The sequence below is a fragment of the Meleagris gallopavo genome, chromosome 28 (genome assembly GCF_905368555.1).
Source record: "Meleagris gallopavo chromosome 28, MGAL_WU_HG_1.1, whole genome shotgun sequence".
NCBI classification, from domain to species: Eukaryota; Metazoa; Chordata; class Aves; order Galliformes; family Phasianidae; genus Meleagris; species Meleagris gallopavo.
The window spans coordinates 3548600-3564362 of record NC_139431.1 but is presented as its reverse complement, the minus strand read 5'-3'; the positions used below and the strand labels follow the sequence as shown (position 1 = coordinate 3564362).

At 58.6% G+C, this 15763-nt stretch overlaps 2 protein-coding genes across 5 annotated transcripts; both read left to right on the top strand.

The window, feature by feature from the left end:
• The first annotated feature begins 1903 nt into the window (after nt 1-1903).
• On the top strand, nt 1904-9762 carry PPM1J (protein phosphatase, Mg2+/Mn2+ dependent 1J). 2 transcript variants are annotated; one of them, XM_085210638.1, is made up of 10 exons: nt 1907-2245; nt 3540-3666; nt 3786-4085; nt 4466-4578; nt 5731-5815; nt 7055-7173; nt 7289-7352; nt 7597-7704; nt 7835-7986; nt 8217-9762. In XM_085210638.1, exons 1-10 carry the CDS (start codon nt 1974-1976, stop codon nt 8362-8364), a joined length of 1488 nt encoding a protein of 495 aa, XP_085066764.1. In that variant the 5' UTR covers nt 1907-1973; the 3' UTR covers nt 8365-9762. The 2 variants fall into 2 exon arrangements, with proteins under 2 accessions (XP_085066765.1, XP_085066764.1); XM_085210639.1 differs by lacking the exon at nt 7597-7704 and having other exon boundaries at nt 1904-2245.
• Nucleotides 9763-10135: 373 nt separating this feature from the next.
• RHOC (ras homolog family member C) lies at nt 10136-15672 on the top strand. Of its 3 annotated transcripts, XM_010724141.4 has the most exons (6): nt 10216-10295; nt 10813-10897; nt 13905-14062; nt 14284-14404; nt 14747-14877; nt 15064-15672. In XM_010724141.4, the coding sequence occupies exons 3-6, from the start codon at nt 13907-13909 to the stop codon at nt 15235-15237; spliced, it is 582 nt and encodes a 193-aa protein (XP_010722443.1). In that variant the 5' UTR covers nt 10216-10295; nt 10813-10897; nt 13905-13906; the 3' UTR covers nt 15238-15672. The 3 variants fall into 3 exon arrangements, with proteins under 3 accessions (XP_085066768.1, XP_010722443.1, XP_003212945.2); XM_085210642.1 differs by lacking the exon at nt 10813-10897 and having other exon boundaries at nt 10136-10295; XM_003212897.5 differs by lacking the exons at nt 10216-10295; nt 10813-10897 and adding an exon at nt 10661-10812.
• The last annotated feature ends 91 nt before the right edge of the window (nt 15673-15763 follow it).

The following is a 15763-nucleotide window of genomic DNA, read 5'->3' as shown; positions in this document are numbered from 1 at the left end:
TTAATATATTGCTCATTACACAGTAAAGCTGTGCAGCCAACTAATGCACTGCTGCAAAGGGCTTATTTTAAAACATCCTTCACGACTTTTATGATCTAGATGTTTAATTTGCTTACATACTGGCTTAAATGCCACCAACATGTTCTTTCACATTTTCTTACCACAAAGTGCATTACAGTTCGTGGCAATTTCCCTGCTGTGCCCTAAGCAATCACCCTCTTGGGGGTGCAGCAGCAATTTTGTTGTGCTGAAAGGAGCTCATTACAGCCGGGGGTTGGAGAGGCCTCCAAGAACAGGGAGAAGGGAGTTGGGGTTATGGCAGGGATCACACAGACAGCGCTACCAAAGGGACACCCAAACTGGTTCCACCCAGTGCAGCACCCGGGCAGGGCAGCCCCGGCAGGAACCTGAAGGGTGGGAAGGAAACATGAGGATGGAATAGGTGATGTCCAGAGTGGACTCAGGGGACACAGCTGGGCCTCCCTGCGTCACTCAGCCGTGTGCCCAGCACACGCACCAGCAATGCCAGGAAAGGAGCACAGGGACAGCACGCAGGGAGGAAGCTTGCATTGAGCTTGCAGGGAGGATGAATGGGAGGAAATGTCGCTCTCTTTCTTGGAAAACAGCTATTAGCATTGCATTGTTTCGGGGAACGTTTCGCTGCGTGTTTTTACATCAGGCTATTCTTTCTGTGCAGCGCGTAGCAGAACGGAAACACGAAGAGCACGAAACGAGGTGGGATTTGCACAGAAGTCACTCCGGACGCTGTAATTTCCCTCTTTCCAAGGGACGCATCCTGGTGACTCAGCCGTGCTGGGCAGTGGGGGATGCCCCTAAGGACCCCCGGAGGAAAACTGCGTTGGTGGGGAGGGGTCGGGAAGGGGGGCGAGGGGACGAAAGGGGCCGCGTTCCCCAGCGCTGCGCGCAGCCTGTGCCGCCCTCTGGTGCCCGCTCCGCCTCGCTGAGAAGATAGAGGTGAGCTCTGAGCTGGGAGCGAAGGAACGGGAGCCGGGCAGCGGCAGGCAGAGGGCAGGAGGAGGCAGCAGCGGTCGGCAGGGATGTGAAGGCAGCTCCAAAAAGCAGCCTGGAAAGGGTGCGTGCGTTCTGACCTCACCGAGTCGCGCTGCTGAGCGGCTTGCAGCTCGGCAAAAAAAAAGAGTAACACAATACCCATAGGATGGCCTCAGTAGTCTGCTTAGGGGACAAGGTTTAGCCAAGGACTTGATGAATGCACTCGGAGCTGTGCAGGGCGAGCAGTGAGGGTTGTGTTTCTGCACGGACCTGAAGTACAGATCTGTGCGGGAAGGATGAAAGCAGCTCCCTGGGGAGCGGAGTGCACCGGGACACGGAGAGCCCAGCGGATGGACTCAGTTCTACTTTACACAGACAAATAGTGTATTTTCTCAGCAGAATGTTTGTTGCCATAGGAATCCCGAGGCAGGAGCTGCTGAGGTCAGGCCCTGTGAGCTGTGCTCTCTGAACTGTCAGCTCTCCCAGCCGGCAGCGGCGCATCGCCCTGGGGCGGCTGAGTCTGCATTCCGAGCAACGTTGCCGCAGCTCCGGAGGAAGAAGGAGGTTCTGCTCTCAGTCCCGTCAGCTCCTCGTTCCTCTGCAGCACGGCTGCTTATTAATAGCTCGGCGTGACCGCGGGGGGCTGGGTCTCACCGCTGAGCGTGACGAAGCACTGCCACGGGCGACAGATGCTGGGTCGGAGCAGGAGGCTCTGCGGGAGCTGGGGAGCATCCCGCAGTCGGAGAGGATCAAGGCCGGCTGAGCTTCAGGTGACCGCTGCCAGGACCTCGTCCGCCATCCCTCACAGCCCAGAGGCTCAGAGTTCCATCACCGGAGCGGTCCCATCTCGCACCCGGGGACCGCCGCCGCTTTCTGTCCCGGTCCGCGTCTCACCCGGGGGGGCGGCCCTGGGGCGGTGCCGGGGGCGGGGCTCGGCGCGGCTCGGCCCGGCTCGGCCCGGCATGCTGCTGCGGGTGCGTTCGGCGGTCTCGCACCTGGTGGCGGGGCTGGGCCCCGGGCCGGGCACGCAACCCCCGGCCGAGCCCCGGCACGGCGGTGGCGGCGGTAGCGGGACCGGGGGCGAGGAGGGGTCGCGGGTGACGGCGTTCTGCCGGCCGGCCTTCCTGCAGCTGACGCCCGAGGAACTGCGCCGTGCCGACGACCACACGGGGCGGGCGGTGCAAAGCCCCCGCGACGGCCGCCGCCGCCTGCCCTGGAGCACGGGCTACGCCGAGTGAGCGGGGCCGGGCCGGGCCGGGCCGGGCGGGGGGAAGCGCCGTGCCCGCTGGGGGGCTGCGGGGCGGGCGTTCGGGGCAGCGGCTCCGTTCTGCCGCTCCCGAAGGCGGCCGCGTCCCTCCGCGCTGCTCCGCGGCTGTCACCGCTCGGCGGCATCGGCGCAGCGCTGCGGTGCGGGGCGGTGGGCGCTGCGGGGGCTCCCGGCGCTGCCCGGCCACGGAGGACGCGCTGCGGCCTCACCGAGCAGGGAGAAGCGGGCGGAGCGGGGCCACGAGAAACGAAAGTGGGTCGAGGCGGTGCTGAGCTGTGCGTTCTTACACGAGAGGATTGCCTGCCGGCTCTCTGCCCGTCTGCCGGCGGCTCAGCTGTTTACGCTGTTCCCCATCCCCTCAGAGCTCGAAGCTCTTCCATTTTCTGCACTTATCTGCCCGATGCCCGGTGCTACGCAGGGAACTGATACTGAAGGGTGAAGGAACCGCTCCGATTCTCGCAGGACATGGGAGAAAGGAATTGAAGCTGAGATGGGAGCGGGACCTGACCCTGATTTCCCCTTTGGGAGCTCGCTCTCTTCTTCTTTCGCTGGTTTTGAGTTCCACCCGTAGCTGAATGCAGGTGGGGAAGGTCAGGAGCTGAAGGCCACCACTGCTGCTCTGTGCTCTGCTCCTGCAGCTTTGCACGAGCTGAGCTTCCCTGGAACCTCCTGAGATGTGTTTCCTTCGGGAAGTGCTGGGGTTGGGGCACCCTGCACTCCCTCTTGCAGGAGCAAAAACCCTGCAGATGCTGTGGGGAAAGGAAGGAAAACCACCCTGTGCTCAGCAGTGGGACTTCTCCTCTCTGTCCCAGGACTTCTTTCTGCAAACCACTTGGAAAGTCCTTGCCCAAATAGCTCACTCAGTTGTGCACATTTACAGCTTCCCCTCGTGAGCAGGTTTTGCAGTCCAGACCTGACATCTGCTTTGTCAGCACAAGCTGCAAAAAGTTCATGTGAATCTTTTTGCAAAAGTCCTGCTGGTTCCATTTTTCGTCTCCTTCTGTGAGCTGCCTGCTCCCTCTGCAAGGTTTGGGATGGAGGCTGCGCATCCTGTGCAGTGCCCATGTGCTCAGGCTGGGTGCCCTGAGGATGGGGTGGGTTTGGGCAGTGGTGGGGATGGAGGAATTTGGTGCTGCTGGGGTCACCTCTGCCACATCGCTTCCAGCCCATCCCTATGAGCTGGGGCTGGTGTTGTGCAGTGTCTCTCCTGATATTTCGAGTGCAAAATGGAGAATCCTAATGTTTTTTTTCCTCCCGACAGGGTGATAAATGCAGGGAAGAGCCAGCACAACGAGGACCAGGCGTGCTGTGAGGTGGTGTTTGTGGAGAGGAGGCCCAGCCCCAGGGGCCACCTGCCCTGCAGGGATGGCAGCAGGGAGCCTGACAGGGTGAGGGCATGGTGGGAGGCTGCTCCCCTAACATCTGTAACCGTGTAGCCCTCCCTTAACAGCTGTAAGCCCACCTGCTCCCTTGCAGGCATCACTGAGTCTCCCATCTCTCCCAACAGGGCAGGAGGGGGTTTTATTTCCACTACTGGGCCCTGTTTGATGGACACGCTGGCAGCGGTGCTGCTGTCATGGCATCCAAGAGGCTGCACCTGCACATCTGCGAGCAGCTGCGGGACCTGGTGGACATCCTACAGGACCCGTCCCCACCTCCCATCTGCCTGCAGCACGATGCTGAGCTGAGCCAGGCAGAGGACAGTAGGGAGGTCCCCAGTGATGCTCTGCCACGCTTTCACCTGGAGAAGGCAGTTTCCCACGAGAGCCTGGTGATCGGTGCCATTGAGAACGCCTTCAAACACATGGTGAGCTGCAGCTGCTGACTGGCAGCGTTTGCTTTGCTCCTGTCTCCTCTGGCAGCGCAGAGGTCTGCAGTGACAGCTGCTGGGCAGCTCCTGCCCTTTTGCTCTGCTTCATTTTGGGGGCACAAAACGCACAGGCTTTGGGCTCCGTGGGTGAAGAGGTTTTCATTGGGCGTTGTTCCAGCTGCTGCCTGCTCCGCAGCGCTGGGGAGGCTGTGTCCTGGGCTGCACACAGGACCTTGGGGTGAGCAGGGCGGTGTGCCCAGCCTCAGCTGGCAGCCAGGGTGCTGACGGGGCAGCTCAGAGCTATTTCGGACTGCTTGGAGCTCTGCTTGCTGGCAAGGGCTGCTTCCTGCTCTGCCCACAACTCTCCATCTCTCCAGGACGAGCAGATCGAGCAGGAGCGGGTGTCCCAGCACATCTCTGGGGGCTGCTGTGCCCTGGCTGCTGTCTACCTCATGGGCAAGTTCTATGTAGCCAACGCTGGTGACAGCAGGTATGTATGGCCCCAGCCAGCCCTGGTTTCCTCACTGTGCTGTCTGTGTGTGCCTGTAGCACTGAGGGAGCTGCAGAATTCCTTCCCCACCTCCGGCACTTGATCCTTGCCTTCCCAGCTGTGTCTGTGCTTTGCAGGTGGTCCTGAACTGCACGCTAGTGCTGGCTTAGACTACACATTGGAGAATGAAAATTGCCCTCAACAAAGCTGCTGAAAGTGTGCAAGCATCAATTTGGGGCACATTTTGTACCAGCAAACATTTCCAGCAGAAGGATGTGCAAATCTGTGTGCAGACAGGGCCCGAGGGAGCTCAGAACCCAAGGACTTTGCCTGACATACATTTCCTTGGCTGTATTACTGTAGTTATGCGTAGGTGTGCTCATAGCCCACAGTGTTTGATGCTGAGGGTGAAGCAGCTCTGAATGTGCTTCCAGACCTGGTGTGGAAGAAGTCCTGCCCCTTTCTGCTGGGCATTTGCAAAGTGGCATGGCAGGGACCATGAACAGAGGTTGGGGTGATGGGCAGGGACTGCTGGGTGTTATGGATCTGCTGGGGTATCACAGGGCTACAGGTGCTGTGGAGTTGAGTGCTGTGACATGGTGAGAGCAGCAGCTGGTGGCCTGGGGTGAGAGGGACAGGCTGGGGCAAAGGGTGCTGCTCATCCAGGCAGTTCCTGGCTGGAACCAAGGGAGACTCTGCACTCCCTCCCTGCCATCAATCCCACCAGAGCTGGGCACATCTGGGCCCTGCATCACTGCAACCCTCCGCAGGACAGCAAGGTGGGTCAGAAGTGTCAGAGATCCCCAATCCCCTGGGACTTCCAGAAACATCTCATAAGCAGCTGTTTTTTAACCCATCAAAAAACTCAGCCCTCCTGCAGGGAGCTCACCCCCGTGCTGGGCACTTGCACCTGTGTCCTGCTGCTGGCGACTTCTGCCTGCGCTGCATGAGATGGAGGCTTAATAACCTTTGTGCTGCTTCTCTTCTAATCATAGTTTGCTCTCCATTTGTCCCATGCTTCTCTTCCATTTCCCTGTCCTCCCTCCCCTGCCCTGGGTGCTGGGCTGCAGGGCTTGGCTGATGTCCCTGCAGCTGATGGGCAGCGGGGTGAGGACCTCTCCTCTAACCTCATCCTTCCATGTTTCATTGCAGGGCCATTATCATCCGTAATGGGGAAATCATTCCAATGTCCAGGGAGTTTACTCCAGAGACAGAGAGGCAGAGGCTGCAGTTCTTAGTAAGGAAGACCTTTCTTCTATCCCCATTCCTGCTCACCCACCTCCTGAGCTCTGTCTGGGGCTGCCCTTCTTGCTGCTGGGCAGCACAGAGCACCGGGCAGTGCTGGGAAACAATTCTGCGCCCTTCACCCTCAGCGTCCCGTTGTGCATTCAGGGGTCCCTGTGCTCAGTGCTGGTTTCTTGCTCCCAGGGGGAGCTGCAGAGTGCTGGCAGATTGCTGGCTTTCTTCCCGAGAGCTCCCTGTCCTGGGCAGACCTCCCTGTGCTGTGCAATGAGACTCGTTAAGGTTATAAAGACCTCTCTGACGGCAGCGTGGAGGAGGAGGTGTTTGTGTTAGAGGAGGTTTTGTTGGATGGGATTTTCTGCCTCGCAGAATATCTGAGAGAGCACTGTGGTACTTTTTCTCATGTTTGTGTTTGAATGACTGAGAGGAAGAAGTTGCTGTAAGCAAGATCCTCCCCAGCTACGATGCATGTATGGGCAGAGGGCCAGGCGTGTGCTTGCTCCACTGCGCAGTGGCTGGGCTGTGGCCAGGGCTCTCCGTGCCTCGGCACCAACTCTGCCATAACTCAAAGGCCCCTCTCCTTCCTCTCAGCTGCTCTCCCTCTCCACCTGCACTTTGCAGCACTGTCTGAATCTCGGCTGCACTTGGGGAAGCACTGGGGCTGCCGGGGGGGATGTGGGGCATCAGTGTGGGAGAGGTCCCTGGGGTTCCAGCTCCAGGAGCAGCGTGCTGGCAGCTCTGCATGAGGTGCCTGTGGGGATGCTGGCGACCATCCAGCCATGTCCTGGAGCTCTGTGCTGCTGCTTGCCCGTAGTCACAGACAGGATGCGTGCTTGGTAAGGAGACAGCAACTGGTGTCCCTGGGTGAGCACAGTGCTCTGTGCTGAGCTGCAGCCCTGGAGCTCTGTGGCTCTGACTCCCCCTAGGCCAGTCCTTCTGGAATTTGCCCTTTTTGTAATCCCTTTTGGGCTTGTTATGTGCCCAGACTCCTCCTGGCTCTGTGTCCCGACCTGCTCCTCTCTCTCAGCACAGTGCTGGAGGGCAGCTTTGAAGCTGCATTGTTACCACTACCACCTGAGCTTCAGCTGATGCTGTCCTCACCCTGAGGCCCCACAGCTGATGTCCCACGGGTGCACCTGGCTGTCCTGTGCCATGTTGGGGTGCTCTGCGGGTGCTGCTGGGCAGGACCCTGCTCTCATGGCACTGCAGCTGAACCCTCTGCCCCTTCCTGCAGGCCTTCCTGAGACCTGAGCTGCTGGGAAAGGAGTTCACACACCTCGAGTTCCCCCGCAGGATCCAGCCCAAGGAACTGGGGAAGAAGATGCTGTACAGAGACCAGAGCATGAACGGCTGGTATTGTGCTGTCTGGGGCTGCTGCTGCATGTGGCCACAGCTCCAGCCCCATCCCTGTGTACCAAAGGGGCCTCATCTCAGGGCACTGGCCAACAGGTTGCCTTGTTTCAATCAGGGCTTACAAAAAGATCGAAGAGGATGACCTGAAGTTTCCACTGATCTACGGGGAAGGCAAAAAGGTAATATGCTGGGATGTGAGGGGAGGGGTCCCTGCTGCCCTGGGAGGTGGGGGTCTGGTGGCATCACAGCGAGGGTCCTGGTACTGTGCAGAGGTTGTTCCCTGTCTGCCCTTGCTGAACTAGGGGTCCCAATTCATTTTTTCCAGTGCTATCATGGTGCCAATGCCATGTGTATCATCTCACCTAGGAGAAGAGGTGGAGATGAGATAGCATAAAGCTTGCTTTTATTTTTGCCTTTCTCCAGGCTCGGGTGATGGCCACTATTGGGGTGACACGGGGCTTGGGAGACCACGACCTCAAGGTGTTCAGCTCCAACATCCACATTAAACCTTTCTTGTCCTGCTTCCCAGAGGTGAGCCCAAGGGCTCTTGCAATAGGTGGAGCTGATTGGGGTGATCTCAGAGAGTGCTCAGAGCACCTGGTGGTGTTGGGGTGTCCATGAGCCCACTATCACACTTGCATCCTGCCCCACTGTTTCCCAGGTCAGGGTGTATGACCTCACACAGTATGAGCACTGCCCCGATGACGTCCTGGTCCTGGGCACCGATGGGCTCTGGGATGTCACCAATGACAAGGAGGTGGCCAGTGTGGTGATGGAGGTGCTGACAAGCTATGAGCCCAATGACCCGTGCAGGTGAGGAGGAGACAGACAGGTGTGTCCTGCACCATAACATCTTGCTTGGAGCAGCGTTGTGGCCACGTATCCCTCTGTGCACAGTGCTCCTCTGTATGCATGTACCTGAGCTTTCCTAGAGCCCCTTCCCTGCCCCTTTGGCTCCATCAGCTTCCCCCTCCTCCTGGGGACAGCAGTGTGGTGTAGCACGATGCCTGCTGGGCTTGGGCTGACCGCTGTGCTCTGCCCAGGTACACCATGGTGGCCCAGGAGCTGGTGGTGCGCTCCAGGGGCGTCCTGAAGGAGCGAGGCTGGCGGCTGCCCAACGACAAGCTGGGCTCTGGCGATGACATCTCCGTGTTTGTGATCCCCTTGGGTGGCCCTGGCAACTACATGTGATAATCTGAGAGCACTGGGCAGAGGTGTCACGCTGCCTGGATGGCCATGAGCAGGATGCTGGCACTGCCCAGGGCACCGCTCACTCCAGCACTCGTTTCCTGAGCCGACCACAAGAAGAATGAGGATCTCAGAGCCTCCTGTCCAAAGCACCCCCTCACCTACTGCATCCCTGCCCTCTGGAGAGATGGAAGGACAGAGCAGAGACTGGCCTCAAGGGCTGGTTTTCTTGGTTGCTGTGAAAAGCCTCAGTACTCTCTGGCTTCTCGGTGCATGCTCAGCACCTTGCCCTGGCCCAGGTGTGCTGGTTACAGCCCTGTGGCTGGGCTCTGAGTGCCTGTACCTGGTGAAGCCTGTGCTTGCTGCTGCGATCACCTCCTTTTCCTGCCATGTGACATTTGCACCATGGATGCTGAAGCTTCTGCACTGGGATGGGTGTGGAGTTGGGTCCTGCTGGCAGCGGGGCAGCGCCCATCCCAGCTGCAGGTGCTGTGAGCCCTAAGGATGTCCCAGTCTTGTGCTCGCCCTCTTTGGCTCCTGGGCCCCATCCCCAGCCGGGCACACTGCTTTGGTCTCAGGTTTCGGTGGACGTGACAGGGCTCAGTCACAGATCACCTGGGAGGAAATGAGCTGTTGCACTCTCATGGTGTTTGCCAGCCCCAGGCTGTGCCATGGGCTCTGCCCACCACCTCTCTTCATGCCTTGGATCACTGCTGTGTTTCTAGAGCCAATTATTTATTATTAACTGGAGAGCTGAGCTGGAAAGTGTCTAAATTCCTTCTTGGTGTGAGGTGGCAGTCGTATGAATATAGGTCTGTTATTTCTGAGCCGTTCTAATTTGGCAACTGCTGAGCAGCAGTTACAGAGCAGCCCTGTTCAGCCAAGCTTAACAGCTTAAAGTGCTGCATGGATCTGCTTAGCTGGGGGCTGGAAGCCCACAATAAAAGCAGCTTGGTTGTGGCTGGGAAATGGAGTGGGCTGGCTTTTCCCCAGACTCGGAGCTGGTTCTGAGCAAGTCTATAGCTGCAGTTGTTTTCTCTGCAGTATTGCATTCTGCACCTGGCATACCTCTGACCTGGGGAACGATGAGTTTCCTGCACCTCTGCAGCTTTGCATCCTGCCAAAGCACAGAGGCAGGGTGGCTATGGGGACAGCTGAGCCCTGTGCTGTGCTTTGGTGATGCACGGTAGCACCTGTCCCTCGTCACTGGGCGTCACCTTCGGGGCGCGTTCCTCTCTGTAATCAGCGAGATGTAAATAAACTGGGTGCGCTTAGTGGGGAGTGAAAGTTACCCAGTGAGTGCACCTGTGTGCATCTCTGTGCCGCAGGGAGCAGGGGATGATGATGCTGGGCTTGGAGGAGCTGCTCTTGCGTGGTTAAATAAAGGTCGTGCCACTCGCAGTCCCACCTCAGCGCCTTTCTTGCGGAGCTCCTGCAAATACGACTAACTTAAAAGCTAATTAGTGCTGATTAATTCGTGGAGGCAGGTTGGGTGCCATGTGAGCCGCTGTCCTTCCGCCCTTGCGTTGCTCCCTCCGCTCTGAGCCGCCCGATGCCTCCACTGCTGCCGGCCGAGGCGGGGCAGCGCGGGCAGAGGCTGCATTTAGAGCTTCCTCTGCGCTTCCCTTCTTTACTAAAGAAACGTTTCCTCTGGAGCCAGCTGCTGGCCCGGGGAGGGATAAATTAAGGAGAACTTGTCTCCAAAATCTGAAAATAGAAACGGCTCGTAGGGCACGGCCTGGGTTCCGATAGAGCCCCGTTGCCAGGGCGGGGCTGGGAGCGGAGCCCCCGTCGGGAATCGGCCCGGCTCGGTTCGGCACAGCTCCGCCCTTCCGAGGGCGGCCCCACAACGGGGCGGTGCCGTCCGATCCGCGCTCCGGAGTTGGGGTTGGAGCCGGCACCGGGACCGGGGAAGGGAGCCGTGCCGGAGGGAGGTACGGGCTGTGCTCGGGATGCGGGCGCTGCGGGGAGCTGAGCGGTGCGGGGATCGCTGCTGGGGGCGGGCGGGGCCGGGGCTGCGGTGGGACCGAGCGCATAGCGGTGCGCCGTGCGGCGGTGCTGAGTGCGGTACCGCGTGCGGTATCTGCCGGGCCGGGTCCCGGGGGCGAAGATGGGCCGGAGCCGTCCCGAACGGAGGCGACCCCGGCACAGCAGCTTCGTATTTCCTTCGGGGGAAAAAGAAAAAAAGGACAAAAGTTTGCTTTGCTTAGCGCTGAGCTCATTTGAGCTCATTTGTAAACATTTATACAAGGGGGGCAGGCGGCGGAGCAGAAACAATTGTGCAATGTCTCAGAGCAGAGAAGCATTCCAGAACCATGACCAACACCGGCGCTCCAGCACCAAATCGGGCAGCGGCCGCCCGATCCCCCCCGGCACCACGAGGCCGTCTGCGCTCCGTTTTCCTCCTTCCCGGTGCCGTTCCGTGAATCTTTGCTCCTCTCTTCTTTCCAGGTAGCATGGTTACGGCTTCGTGCGATGTTATGTGCCTTAAATTGACTCCTGACAGCTTCAGCTTTTCCAGGGAAACGTTTTATAGGTGGATATTGGGATATACCAGTGGATATTGGGAGTGCTTAACCCGGCTTGCTTGGTAACTTGGTGTGTGTGCCGGGATGGGGATGCGTGTGAGCATGGGGAATCTGGAATGTGTTTGCAAATAGCAATCAGCTGTGAGGCACTGCACAAATACAGCCACCTGCCTGGGCTGGGAGCGTCATCTGAGGCATTCAAGCAGATGCTGGTGCCGTTGGGGAAGGTGCTTCTGTGGGATGTAAGATAAGAACGCGGTGGATGTTCTTTAGGGGAGGAGGTGAGGGCAGCACAGGGCTCCTGAGGCAGCAGTAGTGCTGCAACAGGCTGATTATTTTTAATGTGTCCAACTGAAATAGAGCACTTGAGGAGCCTTGCTGGTTTGGTGACTGTGTACAAAATGTTGGCTTCTCTTCTTTAGCCCCGTGATGTATAAAAGGGGGAGGCTCTGCCTGTAGTCCCAAAGCCAGAGCTGGGAGTTTCAGTTTAAGAGGTTTTGTGCACGTGTGATGTTTTTGCTTCCTTGGATGTCATCCTGAAACAGAAGACATTTAAATGGGTTACAGTCAGACTCCAAGCGCAGGTCAGGGTTGGTATCATGTGTTGGTTTCATAGTATCTGCCCAGAGAGCACGGACCCTGCAGGGTGTGCAGCGCTGGGTTTGCTGGGCAGCAATCCCACATGTTTTCCCACAAAGTGCTCACAGCTCAAACCCAGTTTGGGTTTTAACATTCTTCTGCTCCAAATCCCTTTCTTTGCTTTGCTTGTGGGATTTGGCAATGAGAACTGCCTGCTCTGCCCCTTGTCTGCAGAGCAGCCCTGCTCTGCTGCTGTGCTGGAACCCAGTGTAACACAGTGTGTCTGGTCAGACCTTAGGAACAGCTCCAAACTTTCGCAACCGGGACCCCAGAGCCCGAGCTTCATTGCTGCTGTGCTGTGCTTTGGTGTCACTCCTCCCTCCCAGCTGTTTTTGGAATCTTGTTCTGCTTCTATATAAGACTCCCCCCATTCCTGAGCCTTGCCAGGAAGTCATCCCGCGCCGTGGGACTTTCTGCTGGAGTCATGACAACACTGTCACTGTCCCCAAGTCCTTTCCCCTTAACTCTGGGCTCAGCTGCAGCCCTGAAGCACTCCAGGGATGCTCTGTGCCCACCCTGGGCTTGTGCTTGTTGTGCTGCACCTCCCCCAGGGCCTGTCCTGATGTGCCCCTGCCTGGCGTGCGTCGGGGTGCGGCTGCAGCCCTTTGAACACACAAAGCCATGTTTAGAAGTGGAGACTGCTGTCCTTGGCTGCACTGGTTTGGAAGTGATGTTTGTGTTCCCCGCTGGGGTTTCGTGCTCTTCGGGTGCTGCAGGCTTCCTTAGGTCTCCTCTGTGTCACAGGTTGTGCTGCCTGAGCAACTGGGAGAGTGAAACCCAGCCAACTGCATGGTGATGTTCTAACCTTGAGCCTGGTTTGTGTTGCGATTAGCCCAGCTCCTTCCAAACAGAAGTAAATCCAAACAGTCCGAGTGCTCAGGACACTTGTTTGTTAAACGCTGAGGTTCAGCAGAGGCTGCAGACACAGCAGTGAGGGACAGACTGAGCCGGCTGCTCTCCTTGGAGATCTGTTCCCCCCCCACATGGCTGCACAGGGCTGTGGGGTCAGGGCTGGGTGTGATGGGGTTTGGGGACGGGATCTCAGGCTGAGAGGCCAGTAGGAAGGTTTCTGTTTCTGGTCCAATCCCTTCTTCAAAGTGATGACATCTTTCTGTGCCGTTTCCTCAGGTTCAGAAACAGAAACTGGGTGAAAGATGCATCCTACCAGGAATTCCCCATTTCCTGCTCGGCAGGAATTTCAGTTTTTGAAGCACGGAGCTCAGCAGAGGCTCCCCTTGAAGCAGCTGTGCCAGAGCCCTTGCTGTGTTAGTGGTGGTGACCTTAGAATAGCTGCTTGGTGCCATGCTAGGTGCCCACTGGGATGGGGCAGCCCGAGGGGCACCGTGGCTGCGCTGCTCCCTGCCTCCTCCCGTGCTGCTCTGTGGAGGCTGGCCGTGTGTTAGCAATGGGCTATTTCTGGGCTGCTGGGTGAGTAATGGAATGAATTGTGCTGAGATTTTGGGCGGGGACAGGGCCTCTGCCCTGTGAGTCACGGCAGCCTTGGGCAGGGCTCGAGGTGCTGCTGACCCCTCTGTGGGTCAGGATGGATGCAACCCCACAGCTCTGGGGCCCCACCAGTGGTTTGCAGTGGGTTACAGCCTCCTCTACACAGAGCAGTGTGCCTGCATGGCGACTGAAGCACGAGCTGTTATCATGTGCCTTGCCTGGGGCTTCTGCATGGATGGGGAACTGATGGGATCATCCGTGGGACCTACGAAATGGGTCAGGCTCTGCATTGAGGTTTCTTAGGAGTCGCAGATGCCAAAGAACTGTTGGACCCCAGTGTGATGCCACCCTGCTGCCTTCCTCCCTCGGACCCCAGGGCAGGCACTGCTGGGCCATTCCCAGTATTCCCAGACTGCGGGATGCGAGGTGTGGTTTGACTTGCAGGAATGTGTCTGTTGTGCAAGGGGCAGAATGCAGCCCGTTTGGCTCTGGCTGTGCTCACTGAGCAGTGCCTGGCAGCAGCCTGGTGCAGCTGCAGCAGTGGCACAGGCTCCTTGGGACAGGACTGGGATGGGGCCAGCCCCAGCACCGGGTGCCAGGCACAATTTGGGATCGCTCACAAGTGTTGCGTGTTGCTGCCACTGAGCTGATTACAGAGGAGCCAACGAGTGCAACCCAGGGTGCAGTTTCTGCCCAAAGAATGCATAATCTGAACATAAATCCCAAAGGAAGGTGTGTAGCTGAGGTTGCTGTGTGTTGGTGATAGCAGAGAGAGAAAACCCTGCGGGGTCTGGTGGGCAGGGCTGGGTGCTCTGCAGCATTACAGGTGACAGATACTTGTCTCAGTGTCAGGAGGAGGAATCGGTGGCTTTGCACGGGGTCCCTGCGTGCAGCCTGCAGCCCCACTCACCCTCATTCTCGTTCCTGCAGTGATGGCAGCCATCAGGAAGAAGCTGGTGATCGTGGGGGATGGTGCCTGCGGGAAGACGTGCCTGCTGATCGTCTTCAGCAAGGATCAGTTCCCTGAGGTCTACGTGCCAACCGTGTTTGAGAACTACATCGCCGACATCGAGGTGGATGGGAAGCAGGTAAAGAGTGGTGGTAAAGACCATCAGCACTCTGTGCAGGTGGTGATGGGATGCTGCAGTGGAGAGTGAGCCCTGCAGCACCCCTGATTTTGGGTTACCCCAACCATGCCCCAGTTTGTGAAGGACCCTCCTCACTGCAGCTGAGGAAGACCAAGTATCCCGCCTGGCCCCACGAGCTGCCTGTAGGGTCTGTGAGGTGCTGAGTGTCCCTCTGCCCACAGGTGGAGCTGGCACTGTGGGACACAGCTGGGCAGGAGGACTACGACCGACTGCGGCCTCTCTCCTACCCAGACACAGATGTCATCCTCATGTGCTTTTCTATCGACAGCCCAGACAGCCTCGGTAGGAACAGGGGGTGCATCTTGGGGTCCTGCTGGCTGAGACCCTGCTGGCATACTGGGTTCTGGGAAGTCCCTGTGCCACTTTGGGGGTGTTATGTCTCCCTGCTCCACCCTCGGCTTTTTGCACACTCCAGGAAGATGCTGGGAGCTGGTGCATGGTGGAGGTGCTGGGAGAGGCTGTTGTGCCCAGCTGGGTGGCTCTGGGGCTCTGTGGGGCATTTCCATGCTCCCCTGCACAGTGCAGGGCTGCAGCTCGTCGTGCCCTCCTGCCCTGCACGGAGCAGCAGCGCTGCTGTGTGTCCCAATGCCCCGTAGCTCAGCAGCTGCACTCTGCTCCTCGCAGAGAACATCCCTGAGAAGTGGACTCCGGAGGTGAAGCACTTCTGCCCCAACGTGCCCATCATCCTGGTGGGGAACAAGAAGGACCTGCGCAACGATGAGCACACACGGAGGGAATTGGCGAAGATGAAGCAGGTGGGACGTGCTGGGGTTGGGTGTGCGCTCAGGGAGTGCCAGCGCTGGGATCCCCGCACCCTGGGCTGTTGTGCTGGGAACTTCCTTCTTGCAGCCCTGATCTGGGCACGGGGGATGCCCTGCAGGCAGCTGCTGTGCTTCTTGCTTCGGGTGGTATTCCCAACCCTCCTTTTTAATGCTGCCCAGGAGCCTGTGAAGCCAGAGGAGGGGAGAGACATGGCCAACCGGATCAACGCCTTTGGCTACCTCGAGTGCTCGGCCAAAACCAAGGAGGGCGTGCGGGAGGTCTTTGAGATGGCCACGCGTGCAGGCCTGCAGGTCCGCAAGAACAAGAAGCGCCGGGGCTGCCCGCTGCTGTGAGCAGGAAGGGCTCTGCTCCATGCCCGTCCCCGACCCTCTGCCCCAGAGCTGTCCCCAGGCACTGGGGCATCCCTGTGCCACGCTGTGGGGCGATGCCTTCGTTCCCCATTGCTCTCTATGGGCTGTGCGGTCTCTCTGCCTTGAGCAGGGCTGGCAGAAGCGGGGGCTGCTGGCTGTTCCCCGCATTGTGCTGGCCCCAGCTGCCCCCTGGCCTTTATGGACTCACCAGGGCTGTGCTCAGCCCTGTCCTGCAGAGATGTGCTGCGAGGAGTGCCAGCAGTGCCCTGCACCCTGGGACTGCCCCGGGGCAGTGCCTTGTCCCCACATCCAGCATTAGAATGATGGTGCCTTCATCGAGTCCGGGTTCCTCATAGACTCTTAGCACCGGTATGTTCGGCTGAGTAACTGGGAGAATAAATGCTAACTGGTATTTGAGTGATTGTAATGCTGCATGTGTGGCATCCCTTTGGCTGCCCCTGCAGACCCTGTGCTGTGCCCACGCAGCACCCAGGATTCAACACAGAGC

Bases quoted from the DNA above. Each gene is read 5' to 3' on its own strand.
- RHOC (XM_085210642.1), top strand. From the start codon at position 13,907: ATGGCAGCCATCAGGAAGAAGCTGGTGATCGTGGGGGATGGTGCCTGC. The intron at 14,063-14,283 runs GTAAAGAGTGGT...CTCTGCCCACAG, and splicing joins TCGAGGTGGATGGGAAGCAG to GTGGAGCTGGCACTGTGGGA. The intron at 14,405-14,746 runs GTAGGAACAGGG...TGCTCCTCGCAG, and splicing joins CGACAGCCCAGACAGCCTCG to AGAACATCCCTGAGAAGTGG.
- PPM1J (XM_085210638.1), top strand. From the start codon at position 1,974: ATGCTGCTGCGGGTGCGTTCGGCGGTCTCGCACCTGGTGGCGGGGCTG. The intron at 3,667-3,785 runs GTGAGGGCATGG...CTCTCCCAACAG, and splicing joins GCAGCAGGGAGCCTGACAGG to GGCAGGAGGGGGTTTTATTT. The intron at 7,353-7,596 runs GTAATATGCTGG...GCCTTTCTCCAG, and splicing joins TCTACGGGGAAGGCAAAAAG to GCTCGGGTGATGGCCACTAT.